At 40.0% G+C, this 25,956-nt stretch overlaps 1 protein-coding gene across 12 annotated transcripts in view; it reads right to left on the bottom strand.

The window, feature by feature from the left end:
- Positions 1–25,050, bottom strand: part of tcf7 (transcription factor 7) — a 33,668-nt gene extending 8,618 nt beyond the window's left edge. For 3 of the 12 annotated variants that reach the window (XM_086012805.1, XM_086012813.1, XM_086012812.1), the window contains exons 1-5: positions 24,532–25,050; positions 24,301–24,373; positions 21,684–21,790; positions 5,584–5,710; positions 2,803–2,890 (exon numbers count right to left, since the gene is read on the bottom strand). In XM_086012805.1, the coding sequence (XP_085868931.1) occupies positions 2,803–2,890; positions 5,584–5,710; positions 21,684–21,790; positions 24,301–24,373; positions 24,532–24,729 (593 nt within the window). In that variant the 5' untranslated portion in view covers positions 24,730–25,050. The remainder of the gene's footprint in view (positions 1–2,802; positions 2,891–5,583; positions 5,711–21,683; positions 21,791–24,300; positions 24,374–24,531) is intronic. The other 9 variants (XM_086012806.1, XM_086012814.1, XM_086012817.1 and 6 more) reach the window with 5 other exon arrangements.
- Positions 25,051–25,956: the final 906 nt, after the last annotated feature.

The raw sequence follows: 25,956 nt of genomic DNA, 5'->3' as shown, positions 1-25,956 counted from the left end.
TTATTTTATTTATTTTTTTGCTTTAGCCTTGTGACTATGTCGAATAATACTGGAAAACAACATTCTTACTACCCACAGTATGAAAGTTTTTTTGTTGTTTTTTTCATATGTGGTTAAGGTTTAAAAAAAAAAAAAAAAAAAAGAAGGTATCCAAGGAACAAATCGCATGTGTGAAAGAATGTTCTGGAGAATCAAATTTTAAGCTGTGAAGCATAGAGAGCCTCTGCAGGAGGATCCGAGGGGGGTCACCGCTGACAGCTGCGTGTCACTGTGAGGCGCACACACCACGGGGTGGGATGCAGGCCCGAGAGCCTTTGATATGGAGTGGGCTCCACCCCCCCTTTGCAAATCTTTTTTTCAACAAATGCACTCACGCGTAGTGTCACACACCACCAAGCTAATGACAACAGAGTATGTTTAAAGTTCGGTTTTCCGACGGACTAACACGCTTACGTGTTGTGGAAGCTAAAACTTGGGTTTCAGTTGGACTTCAAGTTCAGTTTTGGACTTACTCACTTCTTAATGTGCGTCTAGTCATTCCCATGTATGTTGAAACTCCAATTTCGGTTTGACTAATTTATTTAGTTATACAAATACAATGAAATACTTAAGTACAATGAAATGAAATTACAAAACAAATTACAAAAAATATACGGTACTTATGGTGAAATAGTAAACACCAATTTTTATTTAAATAAAATGTGTATGATTTTAAGTTTATTCTTGGTTGGACTAACTTGCTCATGTGAATAAATACAATTTTTTTTTTTTTTTAAATAAATGAATTTGAAAGTGAAATAATAACAAAGAAACAAATGGAAAAAAGTATATGCTATCAGTTAGACTAATGTATTTCGATAAATAAACAATAAAATAATAAATAAAAAATGGTTGGACTAATGTAAATAAATACAAGCTATAGTAAATATTAATATGGTGTATAAATAAAATGAAAAAATGAACATAAAGTAGCTTAGTAAAAAATAAATAGAAATTAAATAAAATCTGCTTTTACGTTTACCTGTGTAGGCTAGCGTTTTCGGCACATGCTAAAAGTCGCGTTTAATTCAATAAGTGACGTTCTCTTCCAGATCACAAGAAGACAATACACTAAAACCAAGAAGCTAAACCAGGCTAATCTGCCAAAACATCGGGGAGTACATGAGCATCAAAGATAATTGTCACAAAACAACATGTCTGACATTTCAACCGATCCTTTGCCTTAAATAAAAAACATCATACAAGGGGCCAGAACAAGCAGATCATCCGGATTAAGGCAGATTAGCCCTGAATAATTCCTCAGTGAAGACTTGTCCGACAAAGATAAAATTGTTGCCAAACGGAAATATTTCGGGACAAAGACTTCATTCGAAAGCGTGCGTGACATTTGACAGAATCCCTGAACTGCTCCCGTTATTCGTTTATAAAATCAACAGAGGATTGACATTCAACAGAATTTAGTTAATGAAATAAAGAAAATACATTTTTGTAGTAAATAATTCAAATTCAAAAAGTAAAGAAAATAGCAAATACATTAAAAATATATAATAATAAACAAACACAATTTTAAAAATAAATATTTTACAATTTGATTTTACTTATATTTTCTATTTACTATTTGAATGTATTTGTACACAATTTAATTGTTATTAAACAAATATTTTTGTTCTTTTAACACCAGGTTTATCTTAGTTTGCATTTGGATGTTGAAGCATTATCATAAAAATAAAAAAACACGAACAACCTATCCTTCGCGAATTTGGATTTCAGTGTTTCGTTTAATGACCGCAACTCAAAAAGACAAACACTTGTCACTTAGGTTATGAAAAGCCCATGTGCATCACCACACTAGTTTTGGTTGGTGTAACATGTTTCAGTGCTTTGCGTATGATAAAACTTTGCTTTCTGAATGACATATCCATGTGCGTCAACTAACTCGTTTTGATGAATCCATTTCATTATGCAACACATGTGTTTATCACAACGGCCAAATCAGCAGCAACTTTCCATTTTAGATCAAACAAAATCCTCTTTGGCGATAATTCGATTTTTGGTTAGTAAACGATCACAAGACTTAGTTTCTCTGGTAGTGCCGCTTGAGTGCTCCACATTCCAGAGGTCAACGTTGGCGGATCAAGGAAGAACGGCTTCCACGAACATGAGACCGCAAGCTAGCTGTGTTGACGGCGAAGTTGAAGCAAGGCATTTGAAGTAACTATGACTTTCTTTGCGTGTACTCAAAAAATCAAACTTTTGGTTGGACTAATGTGTTTTTGTGAATATATCAACATGTTTACATGTATACACCAAGGCTAGAAGTCAAACTTTGTCAGACTAACAAATTTATGTATGAACTACCACAAAAAGTAAAATATCTCAATTAATGCCTGTAATAATTTAAATCCGGGAAATCTACATAATTACGAATATAAGGTCGGAATAACCTGTTTGTACTTTTCCCTAGTTGTACCATGATTTTGAAGCCTCACTACTCAAGAGTGTTTCACATGTATGCTAAACGTTCTATTGCTATCGCACATATTCATGTGTACCTCCTAAATAACATACCGGTACTTAGGTGTACGCTAAAAATCCAACTTGAGTGTGACGGGCATATTTTACGCTTATCTACTAAAATTTCAGAGTGTAGGATAAGTTCACGTCGCAGCATAAATAAGAGCTATTACACTTTGTACAAGGTCACCGTCAGTTCACAGAGGAGTCACTCACAGGTGGTGTGTGCCTATGTCGTTGTATGTGTGTGCGCGGGTGTTTTTCTGTGTGTGTGTACATGAGACTCACCAGCCCATAGAGGGCGTGATCTGACCGACACCGCCTGAAGGGAGAGGGTAGTATCCTGAAAGGTCCTGGGATTGGTGCCTGTGAACGCCTGCATCCACACACATACACACACACACACACACAATTATGACAACTGCACACATACTTGTCTCTTTTATGCACATCATTAGGACACTTCGGTGGCCCCCATTAGAGCAATTAGCACTATTAGCAGTGTGGGAACCTCATATTAAGCACACACAAAGACAAACACAGCTCACACACTGATGTTTTGTTTATTAGCATGTGTGTGTGTCTGTGTGTGTGTGCGTGCGTGTGTGTATTTGTGAGCGTGTGATTATTGAGAGCTTTACATCTTGGCCTACTGTAGCTTTAAAATGCACAAGCAACCACTCTGTGAAGACTTAATTGTACTACTCACAATAGATTTGTTGGCCTCCACAACCGTAGGTGGCGCTAGACCTACTTTCAGCCTCTTGTGCAACAGCCCAGAGAACGGAAGTCCCTTTATTGGGACTTCCCTCAACAAAATTTCAAGTGTTCCAGGCAAATGTAAATGAAAAATAATGATTTTCTTTTTAGGAAAGCGCAACATCAACGGTTCGAGTGTGTCATCTTGCTGGTCTGCTATTCATTTTAAACAATCAACAAAAACATTTTAAACAATTGCGTAAAAAAACAAACAGCTATGGCTGCGCAGTCCGTTTTCTTCATCTTCTTGTTCACACAGTAAATAGTGTTGGGTGTCATTGCGGCCCTTCAAAGGAAGTCATTTGTCAACAGGCAGCAGCTAGCATTTAGCAGGCCCTGCTGTGTTTGCTAACCAGTGTTTGCCGCGCAGGAATGCCTGCAGATGACTGTAATTTGGACCTCGCCTCCGGGGGGAGCTCCTTTCAGGACCCCGAGACTGACAGAGACACAATAAAACGGAGACTGCGGCTGAGTCAGTCGTCGCTCGTCTCATCTCCGCCAACCTTCCCTCAGGTCTGTCTGTCCGTCCGTCGGTCTGAGCATGCCCTTCCTCACTCCATCCTCTTCCTCTTTGCACCTCCACTTGTTATTATTTTTCACACACATTGACTTTTTTTACCCGTCAAAAAGATTCATGTGTTTGTGGCTCCATGTACCAACATACTAAAATGCTAAGCGGTATCCAAACAAAAGCTATCAATGCGCTCTGGCCAACTGGTTGAAAAATTGCTGTAACAAAGCTAAAGCCGACTTTTGACTGAATATTAGAAACAGCTCCCATTGTGACGTAGTGCGTTTCTACGCCCGCCATAAGTGACCATAGTACAAATACTGTTTTCTATATAAGAATATACATTCTTAGATTGTTTTTGTGTGTGCGTGTATACAGTATATATAGGTCGACATCAAAAAGACTATTTGAATAAATAATTAAATAAAATACTAATTATACTTTCAATGGATGGATTTCATTCAATGTGTGACTTTACTGTCGGACAACAAGGATGACATCACTGATGATGTAACAGCACGCCTGGACTAGGTGGCGAATGATACAAGTAGTGAGGTAACTTGGTGTATGTGTATGTGCTGATTGACAACGACCCTGAGTGAAACATAAAATGTGAGATGGTGTGAGAAAGGTCATACGTTACAACCAGGTGTTAGCGCTGTGTGTGTTTTTGTGCGTGTGCAGGTCTGTCATTAAGAGCTGAGTCACGATGCTGAAGTCACAGACAAGGTGTGTGCATGTTTCTTTAGTAAAAGTGGGCTTGTATGGGGAAAAAAGGGGAATTCCAGACACACAAGGTGGTCGATTGCCTGAGGTGCATTCGTTTTATGTCCCACATGCGCCTTTTTAAAATATGAAGCTCATTTCTTCGTCATTATTTGGCCAAGGAAATTTACACTAAATTCAACAAAAGGTCCAACCAAAAATTATGTTCTTACGAAGAAATGCTGTCGTGGGATGCTTTTTGTTACTATTGACAGGGTGATAACAATTTGGTGATAACAGCACTAACATTCACAGGTGAACTATTTGCAGATTTTTTAAAACCCATCCCCCATTATTCTGCTATTTATTAAGTCTTTTAATTTTATTCTATTTATTTATTTTATTATTAAAAAAAACTGAAAAATGTTGTGATAGCTGCTGCAATCCCTCTGAAAAATTCTTAAATTGTAAAATTTTGCTTAAGCACCAAAATTGTCACAGGAACTCCACAAGGGCCCAAAGTAGAATGCTACTTTTAATCCCATTACTTTTCCTACAGTACAACCATACTCACAGGCATATATTCTTTATCCTCTGCAGAAAATGACAAATATGACAGCAGGTTGCTGAGCAGCTGCGACAGCCTTCTTCGGGATTTAATTGACGCAACAAGTTTATATTGTAAAATCAGCTATGATCAAAATAAAAATAACATGAAATTTCACACTAGTCACTTTTCAAGCAAAATATATGCCAGCTCAAAATGGTGACCAATCAAAGTGAGGTTGTGTTTGTTTACAACTGTGTACTGTATACTGTATATGTGTGCGTAATTGGCACCCAAATTGTTTCCATCTTGTGCGTACGCGCGGCTAGCGGGCCCCTTCAAAATTGCCGTGAGACCACCCCCAACATCGTCAACACAGACTACACGCAAAAAGGTTGAGAACCCACTGAGCTGAGCGTGTCACTGAGTGGCATCAGCATAATGAATACAGAGGGACTGGAGGAGTCACAGAAAGGCCAGGAAGTGGACCACCTTGGAAACTTCCAAAGATCAAACAATTGTTGGGACTTTGTGTGCGTGTTCGTACCAGTCTTCTGACTCATGTCGGTGGGCAGGTGCGGGGGACTGCCACCGAAGTGCTCGTTGCCGTAGGGCAGCAGCGACGTGAGCGGGTGCATGCCGTGGGGCTGCTGCACCACAGACACCTTGTTGGACTGGAACGACACAAGGAGAACAACAATAAGTTACACGAGCTACTGGAAAAGTCATAATGGCAGATGTGGTGGCAGGTTATGCTGAAAAAAACGACAAGGCAAAGAAAAACAACCAGGCCACCCAGATGCCGATGGACTGTAATGGCGGAAGAGATGGTTACCACATAGAGTAGGTTGGGAAAGATCAGAGCACAGAATATTTTTGTAATTAATACAAACAAAATAATACCCCCCCCAAAAATCTAAAATGTACATTTGTAAAATAAACAGAAATAAGAAAAATAATTAATTCATAAATCATAATTATGACAAAAATGTATGAATAATGTAACAAAAAAAAAAAAACAACCAAAGAAAACATAAAACAAATGTATCAAAACTTTTGCAGCGACGTTTAACATTAGCGTGGCGCGACCGCACATCCAAACGGCCGATTTGTGTTGCTGCACCGCCGCGAAAAATACTAAAAGTGTGCTGGCGTGCTAACTTTAGCGCACACGGCCGCACATCTGTCACTGCGGCTTCTTTTCACGTGCTGAGCTCGTTTCGCTGAAGGAGAAAAAAATAAAATAAAAAAAAATAAAAAAATAAAAAGCGTCCCGCCTGTGTGTCCGCGTTTCCTCGCCGTAATTAGCCGCCCTTGAAGTGGCTTCCAGAGCGCCTTCCGCCTTTTCCGAGCGCGCTCGGGGGGAGGCGCTCGCCCCAACCCCGTCATTATCGGACCGCTCTGTAGTTAAGCGAGGAGGAGAAATCCCCCACTCCTCACCTCAAACACACACAGACACTCACACAACATACACTTTTGTACACACACTTAGCTCAGCTAAAACAAGTGTGCACACGTACAATATTTGCAGAACACACACAATGTGCTTGATTCGCAGAATTGCGGTGACATATTTAAAAAAACAGAGCTTTTCTTACAATATCAAGTAACAAAATCAATAGGGTCTGTGTTGACTAGCAAAGGTGGGTGTGGCTCACATGCCCAAGACTCAATTCATAACCTTCAAGTTTCAAGCAGTTTCTGTGGCAAAAATCGAGCGAGTCGAATCATTAATCTTGCTCAATCACGACATGTTTAGCGGTGCCTGGACTTGTGAGTTGACCAGACTAACCCGTCTCATTTTTTTTCCCGGAATTGCGGGTGAAAGAGAGTACGATGACAACAGTTAACTCCACGTCAAACAGCAGATACTGAAAAATTCTTCTTCAAAAAAAGAGTTTTCTAGCTGTTTGTTGCCACTCCACAATTGAACTGTAAAAGTAAACATACAACCAATTACATGGTGTGTATCAAACCAACCATTCCATTAGGAAAAGCCTGTTAGCTTAATGCTAACGCGACACAACATTCCGAGGATGGGCTAGCGAAACACAAACAACATCAATAAATTGAGACAGACAATAAAACAACACTCACAGGCATTTTTAGGCATTTTCATTCTTTATCATCTCCAAAAAGTGACAAATATTACTGCAGCTTACTGAGCAGTCGTGACCATTTTCTTCATGTTAATATGTATACATGTATTATACTGCCCACTGGTGGCCAAGCCCTGCACACCAGACAAATTGATCCACAATTGTGACCAGTGGAGTACAGAAAAAAAGAAAAAAACACCACCACAACTAATTGAGTTAGAACTATTGCTTTTTGATTATGTAAGTCGATTTTATCATCTTTTTTTTTTTTTTTTTTTTAATTCAGGCGACAAAACGGGAGGAATCCACTTTCTTTTAATTTAATTCTTTTATAAAAGAGAGATTAAAGACACTCGGGCCAGTGGAGGACCAAAGAGACGAGTGTTTTAATTTCCGCTTTTAATGGACTAAAAAGACAACTAAAGAATACATTAGTAGCGTGCGTGCTCTTTAGCATGTATCTTAGCATGTGTGTGTCACATCAATACAAACAAATGCAATACGAGCTGTCATTAAGTGTCACACCGAGAGCGGAGGAGTGCACATAAAACACTTGCGACAATACCAACATGACTCAAAAAGGCCTTTCAAGTACACACACGCACAAAACACACACACGCATAACACAAACACACGTATACATTTAGTTGACACACTTAAACCAATTGATCAAGTAATTGCTCCTTTGAAGTCATTAAACTTTGATGTCATCGGCAAACAGGAAATGTATTATTCACCCACTTCCTGTGACACATTTTGCGTTTTATTTTGAAAGTGTAATTTACACTTTGGGATGTCTAGAGAGCAGATTTAAGATTTTGAAAGTTGTCCAAACCAAGGGGATGAGGGTCACACCATAAGTTTTTCCTTGCTTTATTGCCATAACACCTAAAGCGCCTCAAAATCGAATGGGCAATCGCAATAATGCAAAAAAGTTACACGGAGTACAAAATTGAGATCATCCATCAGTTCTCTATCACTTATCTTCTTGAGGGTCGCGAATGAACTGGAGCGTCTAATGAGGTTCCTGCAATAATCCATAAACATAAGAGTCACTCAACTGATACCAGGGAACTGATACCACTAGTACTTTTGATACATAAAATTTCTGATGAAATAGAGAATTTGAGTTCAGAATAAACCACAATCAACTCATTCTGATTTAGGATTCATTTACAATGAATTAGCAAAAGTGTCAAATAAAACTGACAACTAAGTTTTAGTCTTTGCTCCTGATAAACTCAAGTGCAAAATAATACAAGTTCAACGGTTGACTGTTAAGCATCACACTATGAGGTTGGAAAAGAGGTCTGGGCGTACAGCTGAAAAATGTATCACAATACATATACATGTATATACCTATATTATCATACAAATTGCATTTTAACGGGCATGAGATGATTGACATGGATGCAGTTTCCTTGGAAAAACGTTCTGTCAGACATGCATGTAATTTAATTCCTGATAGTAGAACGGCTACAAGAGGCATCAGTGACTTGTCTCGGTGACCGGTATTGGCAGCCTTTTGTGAGTACTCAATGCCTTGAAGCAAGGCTGGTAGAAATGACCCTTGAACTCAGCAACACTGATCATTAGTCTAAAAACTCTAAAGATGAAACGAATGCTAGCTTTGTAAACATAGCGTTAGCGTGTTGGTGAAGTACAACAACACAACAGGGAGACCCCACCCCTCCTCCCCACTTCGAAATCTGGAAGTCATTGCCTTTTCCAAATGAGAGCCTTGGTTGACATCAAAAGCAGGACTGCCGAAACAGTGCAGCCGTGTTTAAAAAAAGCAACACCCCCTCACCGCAGACCCCCAAAACTAACCAACCCCACCAAAAAAAGCCCACACCCCCAAAAAACCTCATTCTGTTTTCTGTTCTAAAGACTATCACAGAGACCCCACAAAATTGGCACATGAGAACCCCAACGGAAGACTTTAAGACGTAGCCCAGTGAGGCGAGATAGTGCTGCGTTTTCACACAGTGCCAATAAGATTATTAGATGATGTGATACGGATTTTTGTGTGTGTCAGCTTTCAAACTTCACAACTATCCAGAAAAGCAACACAGGGGAATAAAGTGAAAAAGGTGCCTTTAAATTATAAGTGACAATTGCTTTCAACACAACACGGTGGCAGGAAGATGGATGGAAAATTGAATGAAAATTACTTTTTAGGGAGGGATTTATTTTTATTTTTTCAAAATATCCCAGACTGCGATTAAGATGCTGCCTCATGATCGAGATGACTGAGCTGTCACTCATAGTGAAAAACAGTCTTTCTTAATACCAGATTCTCAGACGTCCCGGATGTTAAATGCCGCCACACATGTGGAAAAAACGAGAGTGGCCACATCTGTTTATTGCTCTAATACAGCACCCGAAATGCCAGAAGTACAAAAACAGTATAAATAAATAAATAAAAGTTTGGTTTTCAATGACTCAATAAAGGTCAAAGGCAATTTGTTGTTTACATTAATCCCGATTACCTCCTTAAACCATTAATGTAGGCAACAACAACTACTTGCAAGTGAGTTCTGTTACTATTTTTCCACAAATAGCAGGAGTCCATTGGAATCCAACTGCAGAAAAAAAAAACATTTTAAAAATCTAGATAGACAATGTCATTTGATTATTTAAAATAAAACAGACATTTACAGTAATTAAATAAAAAAATTAAAATAAATGCAATAAGTGATTATTCTCTGAGGGCATGTCCTCAGATTACAACGGTGCCGACGTACATTTTGAGGTTCTAAACATGTGCTGAACTTTTCATTTGAATGGATTTGATTCATGGCTTGGAATTTTTTAATACAAATATTTAGAATAAACTGCGACTTTCCTGCTGCGCTAGTGTAGGTTAGTGCGACACGGCGTGTTCAGGATTACTCTACATACAAATTCAGGTTGCGTTCAAATTCAGAAACAGAACTCAATTGTAAACCAACCAGTGATGAAAGACGACACAAACTGTAGAAGAAGACGCAACATATTGAAGCAACACAACCGGGGTCAGAATTGCAAAAACTCGACTGACTCCGAACACCTGGAAAAACATCTACTCCTATCGCCTCCCGTTGGTGGTTCAAAGTTGCCGCAAGTGGTTTTGGCGTGCAGCCTCAAGGGGGATTTGATGCCCCCACCCCCAGTCCCTCCGACGGATACCGTTTGCTCGCAGCTGGACGAAATATGACTTTAATTTAGCATTTCGGGCAAAGACACTACTTGCAAAGAGTCCTACTCTTGGCCGTCGCCGTAGTTGGGCTGTCTTGAATTACAGATCAGAAACGGTTTGTTCATGTCTCGGATCAAGCAGACGGCGAGAGGAGATCAAACGGGATTAGAGTGCAGACGCGAGATTGGCGAAAACAATTAGCTCCGAAGTCCCCGCGGCTCCGAATTGTTAATTGTTTGTAACTGAGGGCCTTCCTCGGATCCGAGGGGGAAGAAGAAGGCGGGGATGTGGGGCGGTGGATTTCCTCAGCCCGTCCAGATCGCGTTACACAGGCCCGGAGGCTCTGATGTGGCTTCAGACAGCGAGCGCAAAACCAAAAGCCCGCAACCGCGCGGGCCGGCTCGGCGCTCGGCCTCGTCCTGCGGTCGACTCTGAGGAATATTTTTGAAAACCCGAATGTATTCCAAACTACACCCCCCTTCTCCTCCTCATCCTCCATCCCTGCAGGGATGCTGCGCTGTTTGAATGTTGGCGGCGAGTTGGTGACAAGTTGTTCCGAAGGGATAGCACGCAGGATTTAGATGGTTTTCATTTACGGGCGCAACATCTGGTGCAGGAGCTGCAAACTGTTTTCAGTTCAGAACTGGCTCTCAAAATCATTTTTTTCTGCTTGCATTCAGACAGGTCCGAACAAGTAAAAACTGTCTTCTTTTTTTCTTTTTTAGAAAAATCAAGTAGTTCACTTTTCAGCGGTGCTTTATAGTTAGCTAATACTGCATCTCTGATGGTTTTCGTAGCGCCGTTGGCAACACAAAAGCTATAACAGCTACGTGGTCCATCGTTATTTTGGTGATAACGCACAAGTGCATAGCAACTGACCGTGCTTGTTTTTAGCTGTGGTAGGTGACTTTTTCAGCGGAAACAATAACCGTGTCGCTTCACTATGACCATTACAATGCCCGTTTTATCGATCTTAGTAGGAAACCATGTTAAATCAAAACCCTTTAGTAATAAAAACGTATGCTATGCCAAAAAAATGTTTGCCGACACATACGGTGCTGACAGAGCAACCGGTTTATTATGTAAATAGTGCGCTGAAACATTAAGGCTTTATCTCGTGAAGTGGGCTTCAGATTGACAAGCCCGAAAATGACACGTCTCCATCTTAGAAAAGCCTCATCTGAGTCTGTACAAGGTGTACACACACAAAGGGACTCAATAGACTAAAGGCGCTAACTTGTAGCAAAAAAGAAAGGGAAAAAAAAGCCCATTAGAACATGTCCACCTTTTTATCCATGGCATCAATTAAAGCCCTTTCCATTGGTGAGCTCTTGTTCCTTATTAGTGCACCACCTTCTCGCCTCTCTCATGGGATTTCTCTTTAATCTCAGGGAAGCGCTGTTGCCATTGATGCGCCAATTGATTTGATGTTCGCGCCTGACGCTTTTATCTCCTCAGTCTCAAAAGAAAAAAAAGCCCCTATTGCGTTTCGGCCGTTGAGGACTTGAGATGTTTTCTGGATATTCACAAATTAGTGTTAGCTGGAAAATGTCTTTCTTATAGTTATCAGGCATTTGTATGACACCTGTTACTGAAGCGCATAACTAAAGTAGTAGTTGACGCTAACGTTTATTAGTCTGTTTCTACAATTTTAACACCCGAAGCCTTGGGCCCGTGATGCTAGCGTCTTTCGGTGAACAACGACTCTAGATGTTTTTAGGACAATGTTAGCTACAATAAATCTTTTCATTAGCCGTCAGGGATCTGAATGGACACCTGTTTCTTGGTTGGTCTGTACTATACTGCACTTACAGTTTAAAATACAGACCTTCAAAACTTGAGGACAGCTAACTGTATTTGCGCATCGAGTGACAATTATTTATTCAACTGCAGATTTGGGCAGGCGTCAAATTAATTTTTGTATATTGATGACGTGTCAACAAAGGCTTTTAGGCTGTAGTACACGTCAAACTCACAGTTAAATCTACATTCACCATTTTTTCCCTTGGGAAAAACATAGTAAACATTCAAGTCAATCCATTTTTAGTGAAAAAACAAAAACAAATTTAAGTTGAAGTGTATGCTGTTTGCACAGAGCTTCGGACAATTCGTAGGGCTGGACTTGAGTTCAAATTCAGGTAATGTCGCCCTAGTAGTAACATAACTCCGTTAAACAGGATGCAATTCAGGAAACATCAGTCTTCAAGTTGCCTACAAATGTATGTTTCAAATGAATATTAAAGCTAAAAAATGGATGTATTCCCAGTAAATCCTGTCTGCACCCTGCTGGCCTCATGTTTTTCCATAAAGAGGCATCCCAGAACCGGACCACAAGTGTACTACTGTACCCCGAGAAAATCTCCTCCCATATGCCTATAAACCCTAAAAAAGTACACTTGATTCCAACTTCTTAGCCAGAGGGCGAAGTTTTCGGCATGGCACGGCTCCACCGGACTAATCCAAGTGTGACGGCAGAGGGGGGTGAAGCGAGGGCGCTACCATCCGGCAGACCGCGAGTGGCCTTGGGCCAAACCCGTCGACAGGGCTCGCTGTCGTGCGTTCGACCGCAACGCCGCGCGTCGAAGAGGTCATCTGTCAACACCGGCCATTGTGTGTATTTATATATTTGTACCATATGTGCGCATTTGTGTGTTTATAAGACATTTGTTTTATTTTAGTCCCGGGAGGAATGCACCATTCGACAAGCGCAGACGTCTTATTTTCTTGAGTGTTCCCGTTAGATAGCATAGCATGGCACTCTTTGGGGTTTGTGTCCAAGGCCGGTCGGGTGGCAGCTTCGGTTCTGCTATCGATCATCTGTAATAATGACACAGCGGCCGACTTCAGTGTGTAATTACGCTCCCAAAATAGAGGTGGTAGGCTCCGCTGCGAGACCTTTTGGGACCTTAAAGTTTTGATGACAAAAACACAACTCGGTGCTTCTTTAGCTGTCACTCTTCAGGGGGTGGAAAGAGAACCTCAGGTAAAAACTGTCTGGAACTTGACTGAAGTAACAGTTATCATTTTCGCAAAAACATTTGTCTGTTTAATTGTTTGGCTGTTCGTAGATGGATGGATAGCTGGAACGAAGGATTGTCTATTAGTTGATTGAAAAGATGGAGGGTAGATAGGGGAGTAGTTGGTTTGTTGGAAAGCTAGACAAATGGCAAAGTTTGGATATGGTGATAGATAACTGGAAGGAGCAATGGTTGATCAACAGAACGGTAGATGGTTGGTTGATTCATTGATTGGAAGGGTGGATGGGTAGATAGATGGATGTATTGGTAGCTAAATCATCCGCAAAAAAAAATAATTAACGCGAACATTTGGGGGTGTTGGACAATTTGTACATACACTAAGTGTACTCGTCGTTCATTTCTTCAATCACTGGGATCCATCCGTCCATTTCTAGAAACATCTGCTTTTTGCGTCTGCGGCTACAGAAATTGTGTGCTGCTGATTTGTAAAGTAAATATGCGGTATTAGCGCACACAAATAAACGCACGCATTGCATTTTCAGCTGGCGGGCTTTGTGTCGTCACTGATCCGTAATTGTTACCACCCGGGCCGAGCGAGCAACGAACCGTCACCGGCAGTCGATAGAGGAATAATCAGAGACAGACTTCGCACTGCATATTTACACAAACGAGCTACCAAAGTGCATCTATGTGTGTGTTAGCCTCGGCTGCGTACGTCCACTTAGCGCCAGTCCAAAAAACAAACACGGTGGCCAACCAGAAAAACCCAACACAGTCCCCGCGGTGCGACACAGGCCAAACCCAGAACAAGGTCCTTCTCTTTCTTTCCCGCCTTTAGTGAAGCCTTTTCTCTCACTTATGAAGCATGAGCTATTTCAATCGTCTTTTATGTAGCAATCATGTTCCCGGGTCAATTTGACCCGTACTATGTTTAACTATCCCCAAATTTAATTTTTAAATCTTATTTGACATTTTTTTATTTTTCTGAAGTGACAAATTACCACCTCTTTGGTTGTGAAATGATCACAATAAATAATGATTCAATCAAGCAGAAGAATTTGTTTAATTATCCTCCAAAATTGCTGACGTTTGTCTCCTCTGTTGATTACACAACTTCACAATACATAGGAACTATAAAAGATACCATTTTGTCTTACGGTTACATTTTCCCCTGTAGCACAGCAAGTGAAAAATTTCCACTTGCGGTACACGGTTAGCAAGTGTGCCTGTTTGTGTGTTTGTGTGTGTGGGTGTGTAGTTCAGGTGAGGCTTGTATTTTCCGTGGTGAACCACAACAAACTGTACACAGCGAGCTGCACCTCAGAGGACCTTTACTGCCAACAAGGAGTCAAACGGAAAGTATAAATGGCCACGAGTACCTCTCGCTGCTGCTTATATTCTACAAGTGAAAGACCATTTATATTTGCGCTAACGTCTCATCAAGGGATAACGGGCCTGCTTTTGAGACATGAAAAAAACAACTATTCTGGGCAAACTATGAAACTTTCTTTTTATTCTGAATGCAATGTTTTGCAGCTGTTTTTGCGACAGTCTTTTTGCTGGTCATGTTTGAGAAGTTCCCTGTTGCTAAGCAGAATTCATGGGGCAGGGCAATTTGTGACCATAGCCCCATGCAGCATCTACACATTTCATAAGCTTTTCACATTTTATCAGAGAAACATCAATACATTTGCGACGTAACAGTCAATGTGATTCGTTACGAAGCTTTGCAACCATTCTTTTATGCGATTTACCTTTTAAACACATTACATTTAAAGACTTTGCTTTTGAATGACTTCTAAGAGAGGCATGGCAATAGACAAGCATGGGCCAAAATATTCCGTCAAGCTGTGCTACTGTTTTGCATGTGTGGCGGTGAAATGGTTAAAGGTGTTGTGAAGGTGTCAGGGACTGACTTTCGAACGAGGCTGTGGTTTTTGTTGTCGTAGCACACTGCGGTTAGCTGCTAGCGCTCTGATTGTTTACTTCCGACTCCCATCTGTTTGACTGACTGACCCTCGCTGACGTCACCTTCCCGCTCTCTATTGACACTTTCTCCTGTCTTTTCAAATTTGTTGTGCGCTTCCTGAACGCCTACTCATTTTGTGTTTGCCCCACTGAATGGTTGCATGCGCACTACCTTTGCTTGAATGCTCCTCAACACGATGCGTATATCACAGTTGCTCTAGTTTGTCATCCGCCCTAAAAGTGCTCACCACCGCAACACGCAAAGACCCAAATACACAAAGTCTACACACCGTAGTAATAAAAATACATATATACATAAATACATTAAATAAATAAACAAATAAATATATAAATAGATTATGTTTCTACTCGTATTTTATGTACAAATGTCTAAATTTATCAGCCAAAAATGGATGAAAATGATGTAAAATACATTTCAAGCCAGTCCGCTGATAGTGTAGTGGTACACACGCCTGAGTTGTGTGCGGGCAGCGTGGGATCGATTCCCGCTCAGTGACAGTGTCTATGTGTGCCTTGCGACTGGCTGGCGACCAGTTCGGGGTGTAGTCTGCCTTCGCCCATTGACGGCTGGGATAGGCTCCAGCAACTCCCCGTGACCCTATATAGGATAAGCGGTTTGGAAGATGACATGACATGACATTTCAAGCCAGTAGTTGGCGATACCATGTGTGCTAAACCATAATCATTCAGAGTATGTCAAAAGAATGTCATAAAAAACGGGGACAAAAATGCGTTTTTGAAAAGGTTTCCCTTTAAACATCGTGAAATCAATCCCCATAATTAAAAGATATGACTGAAAATGCTGTAATGACGATTCCAGGCCAGTAGTTGGCGATTTAGTTTACCCATAATCATCCATTGTAAGTCTAAATAACGTCGTAAAAATGGTGGGGAAAATGTGTTTTTGAAAAGTACCACATACGGACGTTGTCAAAATTATGAGCCGATCACCGATGAGTGAATAAAAAAAACAACAGAGAATAAAAAAAATTTTAAAAAAGAGAAAAAAAAAAAGAAAAAAAATTGCCATTCAGGATATGGACCAATCTACCCCCCCCCCCCCCAAAAAAAAATGATAGCAATTCTCCCCAAAATACTGATAAACATTCAATATACAGAAAATGTGGGGGAAACATAACATTCCCCCAACCGCCACCCGGAAATTATTTTAAAGTATTGGATTTTTTTTTTTTTTTTTAATTTAAAAATCTAAATGTAAAGTATATGATGACAAACCTTGGATTATTAATGACGGCAGCACAGAAGGTCCCTGGAGTGAACGAGATTGTGTTTTCTTAAATCTATTATTATGCGGATCCGATCAATGACGTCATGGTTTGATTGGCAAATTATGACATTACAACCAATCGCCGATTTTGCACAGAATGCAAAGTACCCACTGATCCGATCCAGTCGATCAGATCTGTTTAAAGTCTAGTCAAAATTATACTAAGCATCTGAAGAAAGTAGCAGGAAACGCTTTAATATACATAATATGATTTTTCATTTTCTAGTCAACAAAATTCTTTGGCAATATTGCAGTTTGGCAGAAGAAATGTTCAATGAATCTATTAGTATTACAAATCCAGTGATACAAATTTCTTTCTGTATTCAATAATTCGAGCATGACACTTGAAGGAATAAAAACAGCAACTGCTCGCTTCCGCATTGCTTCCCGAGAATGCAAAACGGCACACTTTTGATGTACCGTAGCGTCGTATTCTTTTTTTCTGCCGCTCTCCGGACGCAACCAATGTATGTTAGTGTGTCACGGAGAAGAATGAGCGTCGCGGTAGATGAAAGAGGACGGCGGGTGGCCGCGCGTGATCACAGCCATGTGTGGCGGTGCGCTTCATGCGGCCGCCGAGGCTCCGGCTGGTCTGCGACGGCCACGTGGGCAGAGAGCGACGAGGACGAGGATGATGAACATCAGGACGAAGAAGAGGAGGACAAGGAGGAGGAGGAGAAGGTTGGAGTCTCATTTGGTATGGACTATTTTTAAACGAGACTATTTTAATGACGCGCCCGAGTGAGGATGATGATGGTGAGAATGTCTTGGGCGTGGAGGCCACAAATGGTCAATCAAAATATATCGCACAAAAAAGGTTTTGTTTCTCTTTTTTGTAGTTCTGTCAATAAAACTATAAAAATATACAGTCATGGGTGGTGAAAAATTGAATTATTCTGTATTATCAGTATGACTTTAATAAAATATATAGTGTGTAGTTTTAGTCTTGTTAAAAAAAAAAGTTTTTTTCCCTGTGAATAAAGTTTGCAGGATTTAAAAAATGTTTTAAATCAAATCTTTTATTTTAGTGGAAATAAAAAAAATGGACATGATTCATTTACTATTTCAAAAAGTCAATAAATCCCTAAAATTGTAATTTGGGGGGGGGAATCCCTTATTTAGTAGTATTTACTTTGTGGTATAAATACTATTAAACTGATAAAATATATAAATGCCATTTTTACAAAATAAATGTTTTCTTTTTTTTTTTTTTTTTTTTTTAAATCAAAACTCCCTTAACAATTGTGTAGTTTGACAGGAAAAAACATCATTTATTTAGTAATATTTAACATTAGCACTATTCAATTTATAAAATATAATAAGAATGTGATTTCAATCAAAAAAAGAGATAAATCCATGAAAATGCTGGAATTTGCAAAACAAAAATCATTCTCCTCTTTCATTTCTTTCCAACAGATAAAATCGATCAATCCCTAAAAATACAGTAGTTTCGAAGAAAAATATTTGATTATCCAGTATTATCAATATTATTTTAATACAATGCAAAAATGTTTTGGCAAATAAGTGCTGAATAAATCTGTATATGTAGTCTCAATTATAGGCTAGATACAACGAATGCTAGATATTTATTATAATATGGAGCTGCATTTTTCTGCATAGTTTGTGTAATCCAGACAAACAAACCGGATCCCAACATTTCGTTGACGTTGTTAATCATCATCATTATGTCCCTTTTTATGAAAATATAAAAATAAGAGCCACTTCCTCGCAATACACGCCAACACCTGTTTGCCCCGCCCTTCTTCCGGAAAACGAATAATTACAGGTACAAACACCCGGGAGCCGTCTCAAAGGAGGCTTTTTCCCCGCCCTGTCTTTTGATATCCCCTTAACATTTTTTTCCTTCTCTTCTTCGAGATAGTCGGAAGCCTCGGCCACCCGCCACTTCAAAGCTACACCGACGCATGTTTGCGACTTCATCGCACTTATCTTGAACGCCCATGTGTTTACCTCTCGGGCGTTATTATGATTGTAAATGTAGAATTTTGTAGTCAATATTAATGTGAAAAGCACTAAGAGTTGTCCTTTTGCAAGAAAGTGGAGATGGTGGGCACAACGTTTTCTGACTACAACTGCTGGTGTCACACTTGGACAAAAAAATATTTGGTAGAAATCAGACAAAACCGCTCGGGCAAATTAGTCTATAAGATGGTCGCTTCTAACCAAAATGGCTGACTTCCTGTGTGTGTTCGGGCATGGCTTCCTGACTTTTTTGAGGGTCGAGTTATGATAGTCACGCCTAACAAATGTCATATTGCCAAGTGAAAATGACTTGGAGGGCTGAATTACAAAGTGTGGCTTATCCCGACACCCCACTGGGTCTTAACGAAGGCTAGGAGAGGGTTGCGTTGGTGGAGAGGAGGGATAACAGAGGCCTTAGACAATATTGTTGCCATAGTTTACCAATAGGCGAAATCACCAGAGCCAGTTTAAAGCAGCATCACAAAAGAGAAACGCGGAGGTAGGAAGACCCGAGAGGGGTAACATTCCCTTGATTCTATTCGGACAAAGGTAGAGAGAAGGACATAAGGAGAAGACGTGTGGACACATTGGATGAAAACAGTCATCGAGGCCTTGTTGACATGACAACAGCCTAACGAGTAACAGGATGCTGCAGTGTGCATGCCAGGCCAATAGGTGGCAATGGTAATAAATGCTTTACAAATTATTTGCATGCTACTTAGCAGTAGTAGTAGTATTTGGTGGTGTGTGCGCGTGCGTGCGTGCATGGATCGTGCCATGCATGTGCGTGCATGTGTGTGTGTGTGTGTGTGTGTGTGAATGTACATTGTAATTCAGGGGTGTCCAGCTCGGATTCTCAAGGGCTGCTTTCCTGCCCGTTTTCCAATTCTCCTTGTGGCAACACATCTGATTTAAATGATCAGCTCATCAGCAAGCTCTGAAGAAGCTTGATAACGATCATGATCTCTTGAAACAGGTGCGTTGCAGCTGGGATAGATGGAAAACAGGCAGGACACCGGCCCTTGATGACCGAGTTTGGACACCCCTGTTCTAAATTTAAATAATCTCCATCGTCTTTTCTCTCTTTTGTGACAAACACATTTTTTAACTTTTCCATCTTAATGATCAAACTAGAGTTGGCCAAGACTTTTCCCCTTCCCATAAAAAAAAAAAACATAGTTGACAGCAGTTGACGTTGACGCTCCTGGCTAGAATTCCTGTCAACTGCAATTGCCGTCGATGGCGTTCAAAGAGTTAAACACATAATACAATAAAGTGCAAGTGAGGTTCTTGGTATTATAATATATATTTACTATTTTTTATTTTATTATTATTTATATTATTATTTTATTATTTATATATTTACATTCAACATTGTAGTATCTGTGACTTTGAGTGTGTGTGGCTTCAAAAAGCGACGCCTGCCTGGTGAGTGACATGTGCGTCAGTGAGTCGTGTGTAGTTGGCCATTTTTGGCTCATGTTAGCAGCTGGTTGTTAACTGACTAACTGCGTGGTCAGTGACTGACTTGACTGAATTGTGGGCCATAGAAGATTGTGTACAAATGTGGCTATTATGCGTTTTATTTTATTTTTTTGATCAATAATGTTTTTGAAAGTGCACCAGCAGCTGTGTCTACCCTTGACCACTTGCAAGGGCATTACAATACGTTCTAACTAGTGGTAGTAGGCTACATCAAATTAGCTAACAATGTTTACGTTACCTTGTGCGTACCCGCAGTAACATTAGTCCGTGTGGAAAAATCATCCCTGCGACGCTTCGAGGTAGAGATTTTGCGTGGACTTTATACATCACTGAATTTTTCAAGTTATTCGATAAATTTTCACTAAATTCAATTAATTTCCATGCGAACAACTGATTTGATCATACAAGTGAATTGAACCGTGTTGTTAGGGCACTGAATTCCCTCTCGTCGTCAAGTTCAAATGATTTACAATTTCTCCGGTTTCCTTTTACAGCATCACTGTCACTTGGGGATTCGATATCACTCAAAATCAATCACATTCTCGCTCGGCCAACTCAAATATCGCCGCCTTTGTAGCCTTCGTAAACAACAACACTGGCCCAAAACGACACGTGACCTCAGCCGAGGCCGCAAACAAACAGGATCAAAGACCATGCTTGTTAGCGATTAGCGGCGGCAAACTTCCTAGACGACACACATGCGCGCACACAAACACGCGCATTATCAAACAATCTTGTCATAATTAGACAGAAGCAAGCAGGCTCGTCTTGATCTTAAAAAGTGACATCATGACCGTCAATGACTCATGACTTCTTCTTGCTTTTAAGTCCTTGCTAACCTCAACTAAAGAATTACAATGTGTTTCGAGACACATGTAATTTGCATTAAAAAAAAATATTGTCTGTCTGCAGATGTACAAGTCAAAAACATAAAAGAACACAATGGCAGTCAGCTGAGTACAGACGTGCGCCAAGGCTCAACAAACCAAATTTGGATCAGCACCAAATTATACACACGCATATAACACGGTCTGGGTTTTGTTTGTAAGATTCATGCATTTTTTACTGACGCATTATGGAGACTGTAGATAAAATATAATGCATTATTTATGGATTAATTTGTGAAAATACCAAAAAAAAAACAGTAAAACACATGCATTTTGTTATGAAAAAGTGATAAAAAAGTAAAATCCATGCAATTTCAAAGAGGAATTGAGCACAATTTTAATTAAAAAAATTACTTAATTTACTGAAAAAAATAGGACAACTTTTGTAAAATTCATGCTTTATTTCCTGAAAATTTAAGGAAATTTAAAAAATGTAATTTGAATGCAATTAATGAAAACTAAGTTAGAGTAAAAAACATAAAAATACATGTATTAAAAATAGCCAACTTCTTTTTAACATGCAAAGATTGTTAACTGAGGTATCTATCTATCTTTTTTTTTTTTTTTTTTACTGAGAACACCAATCTTTTTTTTTTTTTTTTTTTAAACCGGACATAAGGCGATGGTCTTTCAACTTTGAAGTACTGTATTACATTTCTTTGGCCGAGCAAGAATCTTTTTCGATTAGAACCCAACACAAATCTCTGAAGGCAGCCACAGTCAAAGCAAGAATCCTATTAATTTTGAGGCGACTTACAGTTGGCGATACGGAGCCGTTGGGGAGGTAGGGGTCCGGTAGCATGAGGAAGGGGTACCCGGGGTACCCGGGCGTCTTGTACACGCCGCCATTTTGTTGCTTGGATGCTGCAAAACAAACAACAACAACAAGTTAGCGGAAATGGTAGTCAGGTCATGACCCAATTCCACCAAATCTGCGCACTGGCATTGTAAGCAAATATGAATATCAGATATAATGCATCACTTGCTTGACGAGTCAAGTCTATTTTAGTGACGTTAATTCATTGTCATGAACTTAATTTCACAAGTTTCCAAAAATATGTTAAAAATGTGAAAAACTAATGCCTTTAAAGAACAAATTTCTGTGTTGCTAGCATTATAACTTAGCGTGGATTTATACCGTCAGTCTGATGTGCCTTTTCCAATAGTCCATTTTAAAACAAAGACTTTAAAGCGTTCATTTTGACTAATTAAAAACAGGAAAAAAACATGTTGAAAATGTGTTTTAAAAAAAACAACAACAATGGATCTACTTCCACTTTTCTATTTCTGCACCCAAAGCGTCACGAAACAATCAACTTCACCAGCAAAGCTATGCTACCATCTTCATGCAAAACATGTTGCAGCGAGCCAACACCGGCACTAACAGTAATGTCAGAACTAGTTGTGACAGACCACAGTAACTAGTTGGTCTCAGTAACTAGTTCAATGCATAGTAAAGAGAAGTTGTGTCTTGTTAACATTGTTTTTAATCTTCTTAGTCCACAGATTGGATTAATACGTTCATCATTTGTTTTGACAGTCGGCAACTGTCGCAATTGACACCTGCGGGACTTGAGTGGAACAGCAAAAACGGCTCATGTCTATTGGTCGACCAAAATGACAGGGACACCTGGATTTGTTTTCAACGTGATCCATATCAACATAGTTTAACCCTGTTTTTTTTTTTCTAAACAAAAAAACATAAGGCGCATTCAATAAAATAGGAAATATCTCAACTGGATCCGTTATCCATCTTCAAGTATTCCATGTCCATGAAAATTAACTCTTAAAAAAAAAACAAAGTAAAAAAAAAAAGCTATTAAAAACATGGATGATAGCGCCACTTCCACTACCTTCATGCTGCATTCAATAAAATAGGAAATATCCTATCTGGACGTGTATTGTTACCAATCCATGTCAAGCAAGTTTAAGGCTAAAATAAAATACAAAACAACAACAGTGCAGTGACAGTACATAAATCAACAAACATGTCATTAAGCATTCCATCTCGTTTAGTTTGGTCGTTTCGTGTTATTTGACGCATTTTAACACTTTTAACCACCTCGTGCTCCCGAATGCAAAACGTGTGTTTACAAGTGTTGTTAGTTTCGGCATGTTAGATCCTTCGACGTGTCATAAGCATCGCCTGGCCTCCTCCTCCTTTTTCTCAAGCCTACATGTTAATTTTCTGACTTTATACCCAGAGACAAAGATGCTGGCTGAGGCTTTTTTTAAAGGCCATTGTTTGGTGTTAGTCACCCCTACAGCTCATCTCCCGTCTGACAGAAATATGAAAGAATTGCGTTAAGATGGGGAATAATGACTCTAAAAATCAACAATGGAGACAAGTTACCAGCTTTAAAGTCATTGTTATACATTCTTAAGTCACTAAAAAGCAGAGTCAAAATCGGCCAGCATTTATCAGGTAAACAACTTAAAGTATCTCAAATTTCATCCTAATATGCGCATCGAGATTCATTATGTGGCTATCGTAAATTAAGCCTACTTTCTCTAATAGATAAATAGTAAAATAAATGCCCAACTATTAGCAATAATTCAATGTAAGGAAATGTAAAAAAAAAAGCCAATAAAAAAGCTCATTGCAGTTACAAGGTACCATAATTTGGATAAAATGCTGACATAATAAATAATGAAAATTGAGAGGATTTCTGTGCATAAGAATGGAGTTTTACTTCTAATTTAAATGTTTGCAAAAAGCAAAACCTTACTCCTCAATGTGTAAACAACATAAAAAGTCTCTAATTTAGTTTGAATCAAGACTCATTGTGTATCCCTCCTGACATGTTTAATAGTGAAATACAAAGAAACGCCCAACAATGGCATGAATCAATGGCATTTCTGATTTCCTCGTCATGCAAACACCTTTGAAATTCTCAAATTTATTCCATGTATGCATCAAGACTCACTGAGCAAAAAAAAAGCAAAGTCTGAGTCCATCAACGTGTAACCAACTTAAAACCTCTCAAATTCGAAAATGATGACTCTAAAAATCAACAATTGAGACAAGTTACTCATTATGTAGCCATTTTGATTTTAAATGTTTTTTTTAAATAGTAAAACTGTAAGAAATGGTAAAATAAGAGCAAAAATCAACAGGATTTCGTCCTGAATGGATGCTATTTGTGCGTAGCCGTAAAAATAAAAACAAAAATAGGGTAGCAGACTTCGACATTTTTTACAGTGGCCACCTGGAAGCACGACTCTTTGAAGCCGCCGCCGACCAGCACGTGCCCAAGGGACCAAAATAATTTGACACGCTCGATGAAAAAGTCCTTTTTGAAACATATTAACACTCTAACTACAAGTAAAAATCCTAAAATTCAACATTCGGCGTGTTTCTGGGGTCTCCTTACCGGCGTCGAGCTGCTCCCTGTGCTTGTCCGGGAAGCCCCTCTGCTGCTCAGCCGGCTGCCCCCGTCTCACCGCCTGGAGGGTGCAAGAGTGGAAAAGGAGGATGCTGGCTGCTTAAAAGTGTCTTCAAGTGAGTCGGGAATGAACGGGTTTGTATTCCGCGGCGTTGCATGGTGGGAAACTGTTACAAAGTGTAGAAAAATGCTTTAAAATGAGGAGAAAGAGCACCCTACCGAGGAGGCGCCGCCGCCGGGGCCGCCCGGGCTGTGCTGGTGGATCTCGGATTCGTTGACCAGCGACGACTTGAGGTCTGCCAGGTCCTGTTCGGTGAAGGCGCACTCCTGGTGGACCTTCTCCTCTTGCTCGCCTTCGTCCTTGAAGGCGATCATCTCGTCGGTGGCTCCCAGGTCGTCCCCCCCATGCTGAGGCATGTCCACGTCCGGGGACACTTTTAGTAAGTATGTCCAATAAGATCAAAAGGAAGAAAAAGTCGAAAAAGAGACGTCAAATCTACGGGTTTGTCCTCTTGAAGAGTCCGGAAGAAGACGGGGAGAAAGTTGTTCCGTGGCGTCCCGCGGCCGCCTGGAGGAGGACTGATGTTCTCCTGCAAGAGTGAGCAGGACAAGACGAGGACCCCCGACATCAAAGGGCGCCGCCGAGGTGATTGACAGGTCCGATGACTCGTGTATGTGCGTGCGCGTGCGCGCGTGTGTGTGTGTGAGATTGTTTCTAGAGAATTTCTTAAAGAGACAACACCACCTCCGCTTCGTCCTCGAATATTATTCATGACTACCAGGGGCGTATTCACACCATCCGAGATCCAGGGCTGCTAACACCAGTAGCAGCCCGTCAGCCTTGCTGCATTCATAAAAATAGGGAAAGTCCAAACTGGGTTTGTGTGTCAAGTCAACTTAGTTTATGCCAACAATGGCTAATGTCAACAACATGCTGCGTTCATGAAAATGGGAAATCTTGCTTGTATCTGGATTAAAACTGTTCCATTTCGAACAAAAGAAATTCGAAAATAAATAAAGGTATATGGGTGATGGGGCTGTCTGTTGTGGATGTGCGCCCCAGGTGGATGTATGGGCATATTTTGCTATATATATATGCAGTTTATCCCCATTTTTTTCCAGGAATTTGGGGGGTTGGAAAGAAAAATCTACGCATTTATAACAGCCTTCAATTATATGCAGATTTTCGCTATTCGCTGGTTGGCCGGGCCCCTATTCCCCGTGAATAGCAGGGGTCCACTGTACTTGGATCTGTATTCAAAGTATTCCATGTCAACATAGTTCAACACTAAGATACAAACACATACCACACAAAAACAAATAAAACAATATAGATATGGCGAGTGACCACCACTACCACTTCCACTTGATTGTGCTGAATTCATGAACATGGGAAATATCCCACCTGCATATGTATTTCGATAGTACAATGTCTCGTCAAATGGTCAAAAGAACAACCAAAAGATTGCTGCTGACTGCCATCGTCACCCTTACCCTTACGCTGCTTTTAATAAAAAATAGGAAATTAAAAACATGGCTGCTTACCACTACCCTTATGCTGCATTCAACAAAATAGGAAATGTCTTATCTGTATTTTAAAAGCAAAGTACATAACAAAACAGGGCAATTAGCCACCACTACTTC

This window comes from Filicampus tigris, chromosome 17, assembly GCF_054856515.1.
Source record: "Filicampus tigris isolate MCC_2025a chromosome 17, RoL_Ftig_1.0, whole genome shotgun sequence".
Lineage (NCBI taxonomy): Eukaryota > Metazoa > Chordata > Actinopteri > Syngnathiformes > Syngnathidae > Filicampus > Filicampus tigris.
This window is presented reverse-complemented; position numbering and strand designations above follow the sequence as displayed.